Below are 19,869 nucleotides of genomic sequence, written 5' to 3' on the forward strand. Positions count from 1 at the left end.
CCCGTGACGGGGTGAGCTCCCATTGCTCAGTCCCTGCTCCTGCCAACCTAGCAGTTCGAAAGCATGTCAAAGTGCAAGTGGATAAATAGGTACCGCTCCGGCGGGAACGTAAACAGCGTTTCTGTGCACTGCTCTGGTTCGCCAGAAGCGGCTTAGTCCTGCTGGCCACATGACCCAGAAGCTGTACTCCAGCTCCCTCGGCCAGTAAAGCGAGATGATCGCCACAACCCCAGAGTTGGCCACGACTGGTCAGGGGTCCCTTTACCTTTATAACTTCAACTTATCATGTATTGTTTCTCGGCAACTGTCAGAGGGGCCTATGATTGATAGGTTGCACCTAGTTGCAATGATGTAGGTAGGCACAGAGCCATGGAATGACAAAAATGGTGACAGTAAAAATGGCATCATCATGGTCTAACAAGGGTGATAGGTAGAAATGGGTATTCTTGCACAGATCATGCTTCTAGAGGTGACTGAACAAAGAAATGGGCCAAACGTTAGAGAGTGCAGTCGTGGTCTGCACATGCTTCTATGCTTGAAGGTCACTTCTGCCAAACAGATGGCTGGTGTTTGTCTGCTTTGACAGTGCAAAGCACCTGTTTGGGAGGACAGGAGAAGGATTCATACCCCTTCCATCACATGTGATTGCTGTTGTCAGCCATCTGTTCAGCCATGCTGGGGCATCACCTGGTGATAAGAGTTGAGCTTCCCCAAAGCATCGCTGCTTTTCTGCATGCATGGATTGCATCCGGAAAAGCAGTCATACAAGAGGAGATTGCTTAGATCAGAGGGGCTCAAATAATTTGCATAGGAAAATGTTAATGAAGTCAATACGCTTACATAATCAAAGTAATATTTTTATGGAAGGCTTTAGCTGTTGCAGCATAACCCTCTGCGGCATGCTGTTTAAACTTGACATTTATTTACTCTTTATGTACAGAGAGAGAGGCCCTTGCAACAGGTCCCAAGAGGTGCAAAATTTGGTCTACCAGCAGGGCTAGGACTGTGGGGCACAGGTTTGTGCTAATGGCACCTTCATCTCTTCCTTTTCCATGACCCCTGTTTGTAGAAGTACCTAGTATGATCTTCTTGCTCTGGTGCAGGAGTCTTTTCCCAGCAAGTGATGGAAGGGTGCAGGTGTAGCCTTGTGTTGGCACTGAGTCTGCCCATATGTCCTGCCACAGGCCAAGAACATATTAAAAATCATTTGTTTAAAATAAAGCTGTACAAGGGTGGTTAAGAAATAGTACACCGTGTTTCCACTTTAGATTACCCCATCCCATCTAGAGAATAGTAATGCCTCTTAATTGTGCTGTACTGGTTACTAGTTTCCTCAAGGAAAAACTACAATTCTCTGGGCCATTAAAATGTCTTTAAGAAAGGGAAGGAACTGCTGGTTGCTTCCATGTTAGCCCTTTTTGTCTGGGATTATCATCTGCTGTTCACTCACTTTTGAACGTAATCTGGATGTTCTGTAAAAAAAAAAAAAAGAGTGAACAAAGCTTGACCGTTCCGTGTGTGTGTGTGTGTGTGTGTGAGAGAGAAAGAGAGAGAGAGTAAGTACACAGGTTGTTGTTAGATCACTGCAGTGTTCTCCATGTTTTCCTCCTATGTCTCCTGCCCCACAATCTGATAAATTATGACTGATTTTCCTGCAATACAATGCAATGGCAGCCCCAGCCTGTCAAGTGTGGATACACAAAGCACTATTAAGATTTTTCCAGGGCTTTTGCGCCTTTAAATTAAACACTTCCTTTTTTCAGGTTCTTCCTGTGTAATTGCTTCCTGTTGATCCCAGTCTGAAGGATTTAATGAGTAATTGCCCGTTGAATAGATGCTCTGAATGTTAGTTTCTGTTCACGTTGAGAAATGAATAAGTACCATTTCACTATTAAAAATGAAAAGAGAAAGGAAATAAGTAATTAAAGTGTCCCCTTTGGTGGGAACATAAACTGACATCAGGGCAATTCAGAGAGGCTATTCAAGGAGTAATTTCTCACTAACCCCCAGCTGGGATCAATAGGTAGCTATAACAGAGGCTGAACTTGTAAGCAATAAACTATATATAAAGCTGGCAGGGCTGAATGGAACTTACTTGTGAGCAGGCGTGATAGAAATGCTAGTTAACATAGTGCTATGTTTTAATCCTGTGAGGAACCTCCATTTTGATTCTTCCTCCAGCAATTTGTGAAGAAGCAGTGCCCCAGTAATACTAAAGGACTCTAATGTGGAAGCAGTTTGAAGAAGCATAATTACAAAGCTCACACAGAGAGACAACTGCATAACCCATATATGCAAAAAAAATTAAAATGCTGCAAATGATCAGCCAGCCCTCCATTTTCTTGTTTGAGATCGTGGTCAGCTGCTGTGGCATCCATTGTGGGCCTAAAGACAGAAGACTGATTGTGCATTAAGCGGAAACAGCCACAGCTGAATAACATGGACATATGCTCAAGGAAATGTTGATAATTAGCTATCTAAGAGAGGATCTTTTTCTTAGACAGATATAAAAAGTGTATGGATCAAAAATAACTTAGTCCATGGTGGTTAAACTCCTTAGATTTTTGCTGCAAGGCCTCAGTTTCTTTACAGAATCAGCATTGGCTTTATGAGATGGGTGCAGATGCAAAAGATTTCACTTCCATTTGAAACCCACACACACTTTTAATTTTGTGGTTATATAGCAGCAACCGGGTTGATTTGCTTTTTATTCTCCAGGGAAATCTGAAGCAGTTTAGTTGCCTCAAAACCAAACCCAACTCAAGACTGATTTGCAAGAAGACTTGGAAAAGCCTGAATAGAATATTTAAAGCATACTCCATAAACACTGCACTGGTGATTTCACAACTTTTTTCATTTGAGTGGGATTTCCACTTAAACCCCAAAGTAATGAACAGACATTGTGCAGAAGTAATACCATTTGGGGAGTTTGGGTCCCATTTCTCCATGAAACCTGTTGCATGCTCCTTAATAAAATTTTAATGTCTTAAGAATATGGAATCAAATACTAAGAACAACAGTGCATTTGAGGAAAGGATCCATCTTGTGTTGATCTCTCCACAATTGAAAACATCTGATAATGAAATGCCTTGGTGGGGTTTATCAAAAGCATCTTCCCAACATTCAGGGCACTTAGACTTAGATGTTACTTCCTAGTAGAATATAAAGTACTGCATGTTATTGGTTATTGTTTGACAACTTCCAGGAGTATGAAGAGGGGGACTTGCTGAAGATAATACATAAAACTTTGGCTTATTTTTTAACTTCTAAATCAGCATTTAGATTTTTTGTAATATCTATATTTAAGGATTTTTTTTGTTGATTTCATTGCTATTAGGGATAGAGAAGAAATTTGATTTCATTAGCATTAAATGGGAAGCTACCTAATTCATGCTCTCAAACAAATATGTGAACTGAAACATAACTTTTCTGAATTTTGCAATGTGTACAAAAATGCATGTTAGGGAAAGTGTACATAAAAATGCATATATTTCTGCAAATAACGTAGCATACAAATATGCATTATATATAGGGAAATTGTTGGCATAAATGTGCATATTAAAACTGCATACAAAAATGTGTTTATTAGGAGAAATTTGCACTAAAGTGCTGGTGAATTTCTAAACTGATTCAGAAAGGTAAAGAACTGAATTTAAGACAGAAAGAATGAAAAAGAGAGATTTCTTCATCCCTAATTTCTATTACTCTAATAAATAGTATGCTATCAAATTATCAAAGGAACTTGCCAGTGTAACCTCGAACAATTTTGCACAATATGCTACAGCTTTGCCTTATCTACTTGTTTTCTCAAGATGCTAACTGTTTAATACTGCAACAGTTGAAATTGTGCTTTGATATATTTTTTTTTCCCTCGCTCCATCTGGGAATGATAATCTTGCTCTGCTGGGTTTAGTGAAAAGTTAAAAATAGTAAATGTGGTTTCCCACAATTAGGATAGAAAAAATTGCTGTAATCTATCAGCTATAGAATGGCTCACTGCCAGTAAAGAAGGGAACAGAGGAATGCATGTGATAAAGGATGGGAATACCATAAAAATGACTTGAGAACAGCTTTCCCCAACCTTGTGCCCTCCAACTCCCATCAGCCCCAGCCAGCCAGCGGATGGGAGAAGTTATCCAAAAAATGTGGAATGAACCAGGTTGGGAGAGGCTGCTGTAGAGTACTGGATGCTACTGATATGTCAACATACAAATTTATATGTGCTCTGAGGAAACTAGCAGGCTTCCTAAATTCTACTAATAATTGCAGCCCCTAGAATCTAATGCTAATTATTTCTCCCCCTTCTTCTGATTGGTGTGTGGGTGTGGCTGGCTTCTGTTACGAAACCTCAGCATAAATTTCTGCATTCTTGCTCCCTTTCCTGCTTTCTTTATAGTAAATCTGAATTGAATAAAAGTACTTAAAGTAAAACTGAACTTTGCTGGAGACACTGACTTTTTACCACCTAAAATTGGCAGTGATCACCAGACCAGAAATGGAAATTGGCAGGTACCAATGGATGTACAGGAATTCAAGGCTACACCAGTACCATCATGTGCCAGCATTGAGAGGCAATGTTAGTCCTTTGGGGATTCAAGGTAAATAAAAGCCTGGGGGTCTAATATCTTAACTGGAAAATTTAAATATGATAGCACCATAATAGTCATTTTCCTAGCTGTAGCAAAAATGTTCCTAAATATATATGTTGATGTGTCTGATTCTCACTTGGCAGGTTTTTTTGTTGTCTGTTTCAAAGCATTTGTTCAGAACTGTTTTTCAGAGTAAGACATATTTTGCATCACTTACCTGGCTACTCAGAATAATCTTTAAAACTGCCCATATACAAGAAGTCAAATGGTCTTCCACATATCCTTTGCAGTCCAGACATTTGACTTCTGTGGTTCTCAAGGGAGTAATATAGCCTACTTTAGACTTTATTTACACCTTAGACTTAATTTACACTCATACTTGTTTCTTTGGGCTGTTTTCCCATTGGTTCAGTGACTGGTAGTTTCTGTGGAGAGGTTGTGAGTTAGGTATTCTTCATAGCAGCCAGCGCTAACTCTGCTCCCTATTGTTGTTGTTGGGCTCAAATGCCCATAAGTCCCAATCAGCATTGCTAACAATTATGGACGATAGGAGCCATATTTCAACAACAGCTGCAGGGCACCAGGTTGGGAAAGGTTCCATATTTAAAATATATAGTGGTTTTGAATGTCTCATCTGAATGCATTTTTGACCATGGCCTTCCTCCTTGCTAAAAGCAAACTTGCATATTTAATTTGCACCATATGCTCTTTCATAATTTCCCCCCTTCCAAATTCTTTTATCATCCTTAGTGGACAAGCAGGCCTGAAGATCAGAATATAAGCTTCCTAGCAGTAATGCATAAAGTTCTCTGCCTGCTGATTTGCTATGGCACTCATATTTTACAATCACTTTTTTTGCGGCTGGCATGAAACATGTTATTTATTTCATTTTATTTAAGGCATTTCTATTTCACTCACTTAGTAGCATTTCTAAGCAGTGCCTTAACTTGGAGGATGAAAATGTCTTAGTTTAAGCAACCAGTAAGAATGTATAGTAAGATAGCAAGGATAAATTTTAAACTGGATCTGAGAAAGCAAGACGAAAAGACAAATGATATCAGTGTGTCACTGACCGTCTAATGAAGTTTTGTTGTGCTTAGTCTTGTTTTCTGGGCAGCTTAAAAGCTACAGTAGCCTATCGGTCAACTGGATGTACAGTTCAGTAGATTTTTTTTACTGAAATGTCAGTAATCAGACGCAGATAAATAACACGGATCTGCGAACTATCTCTTCCCTCAGTAATATAAAGCAAATGGTCTAGATCTTTTAAGCCTAGAAAAATAGCTCCATCACAGTCAATGCTTGCTTTATTGTTGATTATGGCTTTGGGGTACATTTTGAGATATGTGGGATCACTGCCTCAGCTGGAAAGATATAAGAAAGAAATCCTAGATTGTGGAGGACAGACTTCAGTTTTGTGAGATATACTTGTTTTTCTTTTCATCTACCAATAGTAGCCAAGTGTTTACATAGTCAAAGGGAGCAGCATAAACTAGAACGGGGCTCTCATTCTCAGCCTTTTCACACAAAAAAGCACACCTGGTTTTCCACTAAGCTTTTTTTGTTTCAGCAGCCCAATTAAAACAACCTTTCCATTGTTACAGTTGTTAAAACCCTTGATAGTAAGTAGGGTCCCAGCCTGTCTTTTGCATTCTCCCAACCTAGGTACTCATCTCCTATGCAAGAGGATTTTGCCAATTGGCAAGAAATCTATTCAGGAAGGAACCAGAGAGCAACAGCTAGGAAAAATCACTGTTCTTACCCTGGGTAGGTGTTATACTCTGGAGCAGGGTTGCACCTTATAAAGCCACTGCAGGAGGGATAGATGGTAACTAATACTGGAATTTGGCTCCCCTTTGCTTTCCTTATAACAAAGAATCAGTGGTGGACCATGGTGTCTCAAATTTCAGTGGTGCCTGCCCGACGCCAAAATCTGCCCCCACCCACCAGCCGCTTGCCTTCCATTGGATTTCATGGTTGGGGTTCCTGCTGCAGCATCCTAGAAGCTCCACGCCCTGTGCAACTGAACCAGTGGCGATTCCCTAGATCTGTCTTTGAAATTGTGTTGAGGCCCATTAGTTAGGGCTGCTATACATCTGGAATTTCCCTGACATAGCTGGAATATGGCAGTCAGAAACAGTGTCCGGGCGGAAATCGCTTAAATGACCGGGAAAATCTGGACGTATGGAAACGCATGCTGGAAACCTAGATTTCTGGCAAATTTCCTTAAAATTAGCTCAACAACTTCTCACTCTTTTTTAGATGTTGCAATAAAAATTCAACAACTTTGGCCCAAAAATATGGCAACCCTACCATTAGTAAGGTTGGGTAGTTGCACAAATGTCCTATTTGCCCTCCCTCTTTTCATACCTGGAGCAATCCATGATCCAGGTGGGAAAAACTGTAGGCAGATCTTTGCAAGGCATCTGGGGGCTCCCTACTAGTAGCTCCTTTCTCTTCCACCATAGGATAGGGCTCCCACTCTATCTAGCATCCTCTACCTCTTCTTACACCAGGTTGGGCAAACAGGGTAGACATTTTACCCATAGGTTGTATAGAATCTGCCCTTCGTGAATTATCCCCTCATACAGGCCAGGTCTTTCACTGTTAACCGGTTTATTTCATTGATGTCTATTGTCCATGGACTCCCAAGGAGCCATAGCTGTCAACTTTTCCCTTTTCTTGCGAGGAATCCTATTCGGAATAAGGGAATTTCCCTTTTTAAAAAAGGGAAACGTTGACAGCTATGCAAGGAGCTGCTTTATGTTATGTTATGGTAGGCAAAGGCAGTGAACAAGCTCTATCCAATTCCAGATGCAGATAGCTCTGAAGTGGTTTTAGATGCATGCTCTTGACTGCAAAATGTTTGACACAGAGTCTCTTAAATTCTTCAGCTTGTAAAGATTTCCTTCCTTTTTTCTTTCAGACTCAACATTCAGTTGCAAATGTGAGCAATCTCTTTTATGTGATGGGTTTCTTGCTAGGCTTAAATAAATTGTCTCCATCACAGAGTCATCTTCTCCTTGATCTTCTTTCAAAAACAAACTTTTGAATGGATTAGAAACAGAGCGCAGGGCTCACATGTCAATGTATTTTTCATTTTTTCCACACTGACATAATAGTCAGCTATCCTTACAAAGTAAGGAAAGTTGGCAAAATACCCCTCAGTTTTAAATACAGATTTATTTTGAAGGTAATTTAAAATGCATCTGTGCCTTAATGAGTTTGAAGGTGTAGCTTGTGAAAGGGAATACACACACATTTATCTGCGTTGACCTCTGGATAATCTACCTTATTGCTCTGAATGTTTTTGCTTACTGAATGTTTTTGCTTATTTCTTCCCATGTTACAGTCTGACTTTCCTAAAAGATCCAGTGCGCCCCCCATGTTCTAAAAGTAATGTAGTGAAGGTGTCCCTGAGTGAATTCTCCTATTCAAATATATTGGAAATCCTTTAAAAAGAAAAGAAAGTGTGTGGGGGGGGGAGTCTTTGCAGGTTTTTATATTATGGACGTATGTTTTGTATTATTTTATTAATGCTGTTGCTTAATACAGGTTTGGCATGGTGTGTATTGTGAACTGAGCTGATAGGCTTTTTAAAATAAAAGCAAATATGGAAGCACTTGAAATCTGTTGGGTATCTCAGACAGAAAAGTGGTTGCTTACATATACTAGTAATTTCTGTAATGAATATAATTGGAAGCTAGCCCTGAGCTAACTCACCTTACTCTTTCAGTTGGGGGAGAGGCTTCTGTGATGATGCGTTGATGTTTTGTCACGGAATGCACACTGTTGTGATCTTAGAATGGTCTCTGTGTCTTTTGCTAGGAAGGCTGGAGTTGGGTAGGACAGACTAATCCATCAAACACAACCAACAGCAAATAATAATAAAATACAATGCCTAGGCATGTGTGAGAGAAAGAATCCCACAATCCCTTTGCTTCCCTTTTCTAGTGATATACTTTAAAACAGGATTCTCTTATCTGGCCTGAGACTATCCCCAAGCCACACCCGCTGCCCCACTCTAATCCCTAACCCTCATTTGCTCCTCACTTCCCTCTACAACCGCCTTCTTGACCACTGGACTTGCTATTGGTCTCATCCTCTCAATCCACTGTAATTTACCTTTGCATGCAGGGGATGTCTCTAACTCACCGAGGGTTTGAGACCTATCGGCTACACTCACCTGGTTTAGCCAGCCAGTCGAAGCCATTCTCAGGGTGTGGCTGCTGTCGCATGCTGACAACTTCAACAGATGACTGGGGGGAAAACAGAGGACAGGGCAACACAACCAAGACTGAGAGTTGCTAATGATGGACTAGATGTGGTTACTAGTGCCATGCAGTTTCTTAGTGTGTGGTTCCTGGTTGTCTGAACCCTTCAAGTGTTGGTGCTATTTGAAGCCATGTTGTTGTTGTTGTTTGATAACCCACAATTTTAAGCATTTCTCTTTGGTGGGAGCAGGTTCTGAAAGGACATGTGTTCTGTGAATATTAGGTGTTTTGAAGAAGTTGAGAGCTGTGGGTAGAAAGCGAGTTTGGTATTCTACTGTATTATCACTGGGGTTATGTGGCCTGATTAAACAAGATGTTCTGTTCACTTCCAGCAGTTGCCCACCCAGGGTTCCAGGCTGCCTGCTGTCACGTCTTTTAAAGGGCTTCTTAACCCATGTGCCTACCGGTACTCAGGCATGCAGCATTTACTTGCCAGTGGAATATAGGAAGAAGCTGCCTTAAACTGAGTCAGACCATGAGCTCATCTTGTCTATACTCAGAGGCAGAAGCTCTCCAGGGTTCAAAACAGGAATATTTCCCAGCCTTAGTCAGGGATTAAACCTGGGATGTTCTGCATGCATATCAGTTGCTCAACCAGCTCCCTTCCAGGCCATACAGACATAGATGCGTCACTGGTGTGTGGACGCTGCATATGTTGGAGCAAGTATTAGGTAGCAGAATCCTTTTAATGGTAGAATTGCACACAAGGAAGGAATTTATATTAGCCCAGCACCTCATCTATATCTATCTTAAGTCTTAGTACTGCTATTTCAGGGGGGGGGGCTCACCAGCCACAAACTTACCCAAGGCAACTTGTTCCATTTTCTCCTTGCAGAAATATTTCATGTGGAGGAACAAAAGAATGTGGTATAGCCCAGGAAACTAATATTTTCAGCTCAAGGCTTTTCAGATTACTTAGCCTACGTCTTCCTAATGCTCTGGGTTGAGTTTCCTTTCTTAAAAACAATAATAATGATTATTATTATTATTTCTTCCTTCTCTAGCAGTTGATCCTAGAAGCAGTTAGGAAATGTGGGGAAACTAGTGAACTCTCATATTTCTCAAGCTATTTCCACAAAGTAGTGATATTTCTGGATTGCTACTGAGTTTTCTGTATCTTATTCCTGTGTGGCTTTGTTCTGAGAGCATTAGCAAACAGCATGGCAGAGCAATATTAGCAATAATAAATGGAACCTATTGGCTGAATAGATGTATAGCAACACACTATTCCTATTTCTCTCCCACCCAGCTCCAGTTTAAAAAAAATTATTATTTTTTGCACAGTATACCTGGATGCCTGATGGAACTATTCTATCAATTACTTTGCCCGATGGAAGCAGCACCCATGTTGAATGTATGTGCTGGAAGTGGCAGTGTATGAAATGGCTTCACTACCAATTTATGCATCTCCCTTCTGCCCTAAGATACAGATAGGGCTGCAACAGCCGTAGCCCACGCTAGGTAGGATGTTTGGCACAGGTCAGTTGTTAACAGTGGCTGAGGGGACAATATAGGAGGCACACCAGGAATTGTAGGATATGGTGGAGAGGATAATTGGGCTAGAAGCTGGCATGGGTGTATAATATATTGGGGCAGGGAGAGGAAGGGGAGCATGAGAGGGGAGAAATAACAGAATTTGTGAGGTGTATGGTAGAGGAAGAGAGAAAGTTATGGGAATTTGGGTGGGACTGGCCAGGTATGGGATCCCCACCCTTTTGGTTTTTTTTAAAGGCTGTAAGGAATGGAAAGGAAGGCATCAAAATAGGGGAACATGTTTAGTGAGGAAACACTGAGTATGCAAGAAGATACTATGCAGAGGAGGGAGGTTCAGGAGCAGGAAATGGCATTAGAGTGGCATAGAATGAGCAAGCCATACAGAGGTGAGATCTTGGTTTGGATCCAGAGACTGTATTGTGATTAGGACAGAGAGGCAAGCTGTGTGGACAGAACTGCTTGAGAGGCTTCGCAAATTGTTTCCGTATGTTACGGGTAGCGAGTTAGGGGCCCATACCTTTCAGTGCTTTGGGGCCCAAAATCCTTAATTTCCTGATGATCAAACTAACCATAGCAACAGGATATGCTGTTGAATTTACTGTTCTTTAGATAAACGTTTGGGAGCTCTATAAAATACAGTAAACCTGCAGCTTTGAAGTTCCTTTTGAAAGGAGTATGTCAGAAAACATAAATTTGTTGGAAGATAATTGAGCAGCAAATTTCCTCCTGATGTTTCGCGGTACCTTGTGCTGCAAAATAATTTAACCTTTTCAAACACAACATAGAAGGGCTTATTCAGCTTTGCCTTGCCACCCCAGAAGGGGTAACATTGTCCTACTTTCATCTCAAGCGAATGGATCAAGAGGTCTCTTCTTGCTTATGTTGTCTCAAGTGCTGTATTTTGAGCACTTTTGATTATCTAAACCAGCTAGACTTGAATCAGTGTTGATGTCAAACATTAGATCAGCTTCTTCCATTTTACAGGCCAGTCTAGGTCCTTCTCTCTCTCAGCTTATTATAATAGAACCCTCTTTGTCATCAGCTGCCAGCTTCATGGCACACTAAATTTATCTGAAAAGTTTAAATAAGAAAAGCATGTAGCTCAGTGTTTGCTGCTTCACTGTTTGTAAGAAGGATCCCATTATCATGATTTCAGACAGCAGAGAAGCATTATTGCTGCTATCAAAATGGAAAGATGGATATGACTGGTTTTGAAGGTATACAGCTGATAAATGCAACAACTTTGGCCTGCAACAAGCTTGAAAATCTAAATGAATTGGTATGTGTCCACCAATATGAAGCAGTCATCTTCTGTGGCCACTGTTGTAAGCAGCACCTATGTTTCTGGACAAATTTTCTTTAGGTATATGGTGAGCAATCACTTCTGATTTCCAACTTCCCCAGCCTACAATTAATCATGCTAGTTTTGTCATGAGGACCGTAACTGTATAATACTGTGTTTATTTTTCTCCAACCATTATCTTTCATTTGTCACCTTGGATGAACTTGCTACCCCAGATCAGTGTTCGAAACTTACTCAATGTGAGCCCATAATATAGGATGCCCTTCCCATGTTCTCCCTTTCTGGCAAAGTTGTTTGACAGCATAGCTCAAAACCAGAAAAATATTGCTTATTATTTGTTATGCATTCAGTTTCTTATCTGCCCTTCACCATAAGGTCCCAGGGCAGGTTGCAGCCATTTAAAAATACAATTTTAAAAATAGCTTAAAGCAAACTGATAATGAATGCCCAGCTGGTTCTCGATGGCTCTTACAAACTGCTTGTTTTACCTTTGCCTCTGAGTGTCTTTCTGCATATACTGCCACAAACTGTTCTGCACCAATTATTTGGGAATGATGAAGGAACAGGGCTTAATCCTTGGGTACAAAATTGAAGAGCTGAGTTGGCAAGTGTATTGAAGGCAAGGGATTCAGGGGATGGGAAGAATAAGAGAGGTTCAGTCATCCTGAGGCCACCTCCTGCCAGGCCTCAACATGTTGTAAAGTTGGAAGTTTCTCCAGCCTGAAACCCCTGCAGAGCATTTATTCACATGCTCACAGTATTTATTTTAATTAATACAGAGACTTCTAGTTAAAGCATTGCATTTTATACATGGCTAGAGATAGTGTTCCATAAGGAGCAAGGGCAAGGGCAAGGCTAGCTTCTCATTTAAACTTACAGAAAAGCTCCTTTCCCATCTGTTTGAAGGTCTGCCAGTAGTTTAATACATTGTTCCACAGAATCTACACACCATTTCACATAATATGATAAACTGTAGATTTATATTGGAGCTTGTGAAACAAGAATTCTCCAGTTAGAACTTCAAAACTCAGTATTTCTATTAATTCAGGGCCAACCATTTGTTGGTTAGAGTAAGCTGTTTACTCTTGAATTTTTAAGACCTTCTTAACCTGCAGGAATATTGCAAACTTTTTTAAAAAAAATTAAATAAAACCATAGATTGTGTGATTGTTCTGGTGTGGCAGTACATTTATTGTTTTGATGTGTGGTAGTTATCTGTTAGGGACGCAGGTGGCGCTGTGGGTAAAAGCCTCAGCGCCTAGGGCTTGCTGATCGAAAAGTCGGCGGTTCGAATCCCTGCGGCGGGGTGCGCTCCCGTTGCTCGGTCTCAGCGCCTGCCAACCTAGCAGTTCAAAAGCACCCCCGGGTGCAAGTAGATAAATAGGGACCGCTTACTGGCGGGAAGGTAAACGGCGTTTCCGTGTGCTGCGCTGGCTCGCCAGATGCAGCTTTGTCACGCTGGCCACGTGACCCGGAAGTGTCTCCGGACAGCGCTGGCCCTCGGCCTCTTGAGTGAGATGGGCGCACAACCCTAGATTCTGTCAAGACTGGCCCGAACGGGCAGGGGTACCTTTACCTTTACCTTTTAGTTATCTGTTGGATGCTCTTATACATTTGGAAAATGTCAAGAGCATAACTCAAGGTTTTCCCAGTGGAGGTGGGCAGCAATCTTGACTGAGGCATTTAGAACTCTTCTTGACATGCTAATCAACCCATAGTGGCTTAGAGCATCCGAATAGTTCTCCGTGTAACTGTGTTGGGAGAATTGGGAAGGCAAATCTCTTTACAGCCAATGGCTGTAACTTTTGGTCCCCCTAATGCTGTTGGACTTCCAGCTCCCATTGGCTTCAGCCAGAAAAGCCAACATCCCATCAGGGATTATGAGAGTTGCATTTATATATTTGTGGAATTTGCATTCCGCCCTTGGACCCAAAGGTTCCCAGAGGGGTGCATAATATTATAATATCTAAATCCAGACAAAAAATAATAAGAAAACAAACAATTACAAAAACAAACAGAAAACACACACACACAAGCAGACAACCAAAACTGCAAACAATCCAGCAGCTGTATCTGGAGAGTCACAGGCTACCCACCCTCTCCTGAACAATGTTTGTTGCTTTGGGTAATAAGGTGAGTATGGGCAAGTTGCTTTGCCCACTTTGTAAAGGATGATCCATAAATACTTGGCTGTGTGTATGTAGGTGAATGCGGGAATCCATTCTGCATTTTATTCTGTTGATACAATGATAAATAATGACAATTTATTTATACCCTGCTCTACTAAGTGCCAGTATAGATAGTGTTTGAGACCAGACTCACAGCGCCAGTCATCTTAAGACAGCATGTAGGTGGCGATAGTGCAGGATCACTTTTATTTATTGTTTGAAGCCACATGAATCTGCAGGTGACATGCATAACTAAAAATAGCTTGGAAAACAGTCAAAACAGCAAACAACATAAAAGATAGGTTCTTAAACAATACACCCAGCTGGTAAAGCTTATTGAAACAAAAAATGTCTTCAGTGGTTTCTGTAAAGTACAAATAACGGTTGCCTGTTTTATTCCAACAGGGATACTGTCCCACAGAACAGGGGCTGCCACACTGACAAGTCTTACACCTCCAAGTATGGGTTTTATACTATTGACAGCACCCCTTTGTGCAGGGGTTGCCCATGCTCGAAAAGCATGAGTTTTTCCCAGTGCTTTATGCACCATAGTTGGTTCCTGTTCTTTTTCTTCTATTTGTATTCCTTATTAAAAAAAAAATGTGTGTGCATGTGTGTGTGCACACATCCACTTTCATTTTATACCCTTCTCCAGAGAATACTTTCAGTCCTCTCTTTTTTTTTTTAGTTGGCCTCCTTTTGTGAGTGTGTTAAATCTGCAGCCAGGTTCACCGTTAGCTCTGGGCAAATCACTGAGCTGTTATTAACCTGCTTCCATGGCAACTGCTGCTCACAAGCCTGAGGACAAAAAATTGTTTTTATTCTGAACTGCACAAAAGGTTCTAGTGATGCTTTAGACAAAATGGCCATTGAAAGTGAGTTGCATTGATGTGTGTATCTGTACAATTTATATTTAAACTACTTTACTCTGGTGTGTTAGGGTAGTATTGGACATGCCTGGCATACTTTTAAATTCTGTTTTTAACATCTTCCACCATATTTTGTAAGGGATGTTAAGGTTTTCCTCTTTTCAAAAAGCGAAATTTATATAAAGACAAGAGTAGTTCATCTCTTTGACTCTGCTAATATGGCCATGCTTAAATGTTTCCTGTTTGTCCTCCTGTTGCCATTTAGTTTCTTCCACGCCAACATGATTAATATTGTGTGGTTATGTTTGTTTCAGAATGAGACCAGCAGATAAACCATTTTTCAGCAAAAGAAAATATTTTATGTCATCAAATGCAGAGTTAAAAACATAACAAACATCTATTTATCTAGATTAGATGTGTTACTAGTTTAAGCGTGCCACAGATATACTCTACAGAAAATAAAATTCAGGCAAGTCTTGATATTGTGCACAGAGGTATATGCTGCACCATAGCTTCTGTCTTTTAGCTGTGAAAAGTATGCACATCACCCATGAAAAGTGAACACTGTGTGTGACCAGTACTCCCAAGTTTCTTACAGGATAATATCAATATCCTGAGGAAATAGCAACCCGTTGAAAATCTCCCAGAGAACACCATTCCAGCTACTATGGCTGCTGAGGCCGTTATACCCACAAAGATATCACTGAGAGTATCACCTCTAATATTGCTATAGTGCATCTAGCCACTATTGTCTGTCACTTCATAGTTATCCACAATTTCTTCAGGAGTAGTATTACTACCACCACCTTCAGCAGACCTGGGACCAACTTCTTCTTGAAGCCCAACCAACAATCCCCTCCCTGCCCAATTTTAGAAATCAGGAAAGGCAAGGATTCAAGACACAGGTAGTTGATGGAAACTGACCTTCAACTACCTTACCCATGATCTCCGATTACAACAACTGAAGCTCCTCCAGCATCACGAGACACCTCACCAGAATCACCTGTTCCAAAAGATGGAATCCAAATCCTGGTTTATGCAAGCAATTTTAACTTCCGAATTCCTCACAAACATGTCACAGCAAACTTTGGATGAGTCTACTGATGTGTCCTCAGTAATCTACAGCTTAATCTGGACAATGATACTTTCTTCTCACAAGCCTTGGGTGGACGCCTCCATCTAAGACCTGTTAGAAGCAGACCCTGGGGGTGGGGGGGGGAACTTGAGCTACAGGACCTCATACTGTCAGCCGCAACTCCATGAATTTATTAACCCCCTCATTGTCCAATGTAACATCTGCCAACATCTGCCAGTGTGCTCTTCTGCATTCTACATGGAACCAGCAGGCCTGTCTCTGCAAAGCAACAAAGGGACACAAATATATCATAAATGGCAATTGCAAAAAGCCTGTGGGAGAACTTTTCTGCCTCTCAGGATACTCTGTAACTGGCCCTAATTAAACAAAGCAGCTTCAGTGGGAAACTCTAGTGTGCTGAATTACAATTTATGAGGCAATTCAGTTATGGCTTGAAATACGGCTTGAACTGTTTTATTGCAATTCATGTGTCAGTTAGCTTGTCAATGCCAGGATGTTTGTTATCACCATTGCTGTGATATAGTGCAAAATAGTGTTAACTATTTTGTTTTCAAGCTAGCCTTCACAGTTCTTTATACACATCATTTTCCTCTGACACGAGGGGCGCTGGAGGAATCTTGGAGGTCTGTATCTTGAGCAAACTCACCTGGTCTTTCGCCTTCATAGGTTAATGTACAGACAGGTTGAGCTACTTCTTTGAACCCACCCACCCCAATGAAGTTCTGTGAGGTAGTTTGAGTCAGCTGCCTTGTACATTTTTTCTTTTTTCCAACTGGTAATAGCTGCTTGGAGTTGCTAGGACAGGTGTCCTCAGTCTGGTGCCCCTGATGCCTGTTAAGGCTTTAACTGGTGCCCTGGGACAGGTGCCCCAAACTCTGAGCTTTCATTAAAAAAGAAAGAAAAAAGTCTTGAGCCCTTCTGAAAAGCAAGTTATTTCTGTGAAATGATAGTGTAGTGAGGTTGCCTTCTATACCTTTTATGGTACTGTTGTGATTAGACCATCTCTCTCTCTCTCTCTCTCTCTCTCTCTCTCTCTCTCTCTCTCTGTGTGTGTGTGTGTGTGTGTGTGTGACATCTGCACAATGGGTACCAGGACAAAGCTGACTTCCCACTGTAAGCATAAGGTTGTCAGGGGTGACTGTCTCTCTAGTTTTGGGTTATGCCACCCCATAACAGCTATTTTGTGACAGACACTCTTATTTTATTTATCTATTTTAAAGCCCAAACAATATTTTACTTTTAAAAACATTTTTCATACGAAAAAGCTACATAATTAACATTTTTCTTTTATACATTAGTGTACCATACTTGAAACAGAGTGGACTGAGGACAGGAGACCCATGCAAAAAGGGGAAAGGAATGGAACCTGACTGTTCCTTCCTCCTCTGACATCTCTCTCCCAATGTGCATATATGCTTGCCAATTTAAGATGACACTTCAAGCATCTGATGAAGCAGACCATGAAACCCTATGCCACAATACATTTGTTAGCTTTTTAAGGTGCTACAAGACTTCTTCTTCTTTAACTGCTGCATGGACTTTATTGCTCTATGGATGTGCCCAACTATAATAATTTCTGTGTACCTGTACAAAGACATCATGTAATGTTTGCTTTTGGTGGGTAGCAAATAATATATACATCAGAGTTGTACTTATGAGTGCATCTCTTGCCTCCCCAGTTCTCCTTAAATTGGCTTGGATAAGCCAACTTTTAATTTTTTTAAAAATAAAATAGACTCAGGATGGTGCTTGGCTTATTCCAAGCCAATCTGCATTTAATCTGAGACTTTGGTACATGAAGCAGTTTTCTCCCAATACTCTGATTCTCCAACTCCCGCCACATAATACTACCTTTGTACACATGACTGCCCCCTCCCACCAATACCCATTCACATTGGGGCTGCTGGTCTGGCACAGAAAGGAATGTTTCTCTCTTGTCAGCACCTAGCACCTTGGCTGCCCTGGATTCCTGATGGGAGCTGGAGGCAAACACGTAAGTGGAACAGGTGGTGCTTACCTTGCATTTGAAGCAACTGTTCCAAGCCACCCTATTTCAAAATGCAATGCTTGGGACTATGTATTCTGGCATCATCTCTAGAACATAGCAGTTCTAGGACAATAACTTGATTAAGTGGTGTCTTGGGCAACTAGATAGTTTATTACTATGGCGATCAGCAAAATGGCTTCCTCTTCTCTTGAACAGATGAGTGACTGTGAGCATTTGGAGAAGCAGACTCACAAGTTTTCTAAGTTCAAAGCCAATTCCTTTTATCTTAGGCTGTGTACTTTTTCAGCCACCGCTTGTTGTTAACAACAGTTCTAGAAACTCCAGTTCATAAGAACAGCAGGCACAGTCTGTGTCTTCTCAGAAAGCACCTGGGAGGGTCCGATCATTTTAAACTTCCACCATGCCCAAATCTCCTTGTTCATGTGCAAAGCTAGCAGCTCAAAGTGGAATCTGAAACTGAACATTCACTACACTGCAGACTAGACTTAGCAGTTCTGATGTTACTAATGAATATAAAACTATCCCCTAGAGGACATAGAAATATTTCCAGATACTGAGGAGAAACAAAATATGCAAATAAATCCAGAGGGTTTGCAGCACAGAATCTCCAGTGAAACAGTGTCCCATATGTAATTTAAGGAACTAAATGGGCTTTTGGGATGTTTCTTTTCTATTCTCATGATACATTTGCATGCTTGCTGTATCAGTGATGCTGTAGAATTTGCCATTTTTAACCACCTAAGACCAATATGAACTGTTTCTCCTAACTCTTTTCTTTTTACCTCACCAGTATCTGAAACTCCCCTTCGAGCGAATTATTCTAATTTAGTTGCATCTGAAGTCTTGAAGGCATATTCCTTCATTGGAGTAGTGTTGTGCTGCAAAATTAGTTCCCATGCTGGGTTTTGAATCAAGTGGCTAACCTGTGACACACACCCCATGTTATTTTTGGACACCAGCTCCCATCAGCCTCAGCCAGAACTCTGGTCAGGAATGGTGGAAATTGTAGTAACAAGATCATCCTGAAGGGCCACCCATTTTCCATAATCAGTCTTTTAGGCATTTACTAAAGTGGAAGGGCATCAGTAGTGCTTCTAAGCACGGCAAGTGTGTAGCATTTCATCTACCCTAGGGATGGAGAATCTGCTGCCCTCCAGATACAATTCTGGCCTGAGGTGATGGGAACTGTCATCCACAGATTCTTCATCCTTAATGTCAATTAACAAGCTTGGGATGTTCTGTTTTTGAACATATCTGTACGTTCTTCAGAGAAAGCACAAACTTTTCAGCTGTGTTTATATAGAACCTTTTGAGTACATCACACACCAGTAAACTTTTTAACATCCACGTTGGGTGAACCAGTGTGCTGTCAAATGGAGCCTGAGATTTTATAAAGCTACCAAGTGTGGGTGGACTACTTAAGGCTGTCAAATGAATTTGTGGCTCAGATGAGACTTTTAACTAGAGGGCTTCTGGCTCCCATTGCCCTGCAAAGATGTCTGAAAGGACAGTATAGTGCACTCAGTTTCAAAGTTTTATTTTTGTTTGTGCTTAAAATAGAAGTGTTAATTTGATGTGTCGCTGGAGAACACACACTCTTTTCTAAAGCATCCTGCACAAGCTTGCTTCATCTGCAGCCTTTGATTTTCCTAGAATCTGGGTGTAATGGTTGTAAGGGGTTACTTGTGCGTAAATTGCCTTCAGTTTAGTCAGTTTGTTTGCTCAACCATGTTCAGGGTTAGAGCTCGCCCTCCGTGACCTGTTAGTCACTTGCAGAATCCGTCAGTGGGCGTTTCTTGAACCTCTTCCAGAATAAAAAGCTGTTTGACCCCAAGTCTCCTCCTATGTTCCCTGCGCGGAACGCGTCTGCGCAAGTGAGGGGAAGGCAGGGGCGTGCCAGCGCTCTCTCCACTAGATTCGGGTGAAGGGTCTTGGAGCCCTGTCACCAATTCCTCCATCTCCCTCTCATCTCTATTGGTGTTACGCTGAATTCCTTCCCCCCGGCTGGTCCCCTCTCCTGCATCACCCTGGAGCCCTGCCTCCGCCTCTCGCTCTGCTCGCTCTGATG

At 41.3% G+C, this 19,869-nt stretch overlaps 1 protein-coding gene across 6 annotated transcripts in view; it reads left to right on the forward strand.

Annotated features, from left to right (window-relative positions):
- The window catches only part of GPM6B (glycoprotein M6B), a 110,185-nt gene that overhangs the window by 76,212 nt on the left and 14,104 nt on the right, over positions 1-19,869 (forward strand). For 4 of the 6 annotated variants that reach the window (XM_079972996.1, XM_079972998.1, XM_079972995.1 and 1 more), the window contains exon 2: positions 4,479-4,598. The exons of the other annotated variants lie outside the window; for them this stretch is intronic. In XM_079972996.1, coding sequence (XP_079829122.1) covers positions 4,479-4,598 — 120 coding nt within the window. The remainder of the gene's footprint in view (positions 1-4,478; positions 4,599-19,869) is intronic. 6 annotated transcript variants of the gene reach the window in all.

Source organism: Podarcis cretensis (assembly GCF_951804945.1).
Source record: "Podarcis cretensis genome assembly, chromosome: 4".
NCBI lineage: Eukaryota > Metazoa > Chordata > Lepidosauria > Squamata > Lacertidae > Podarcis > Podarcis cretensis.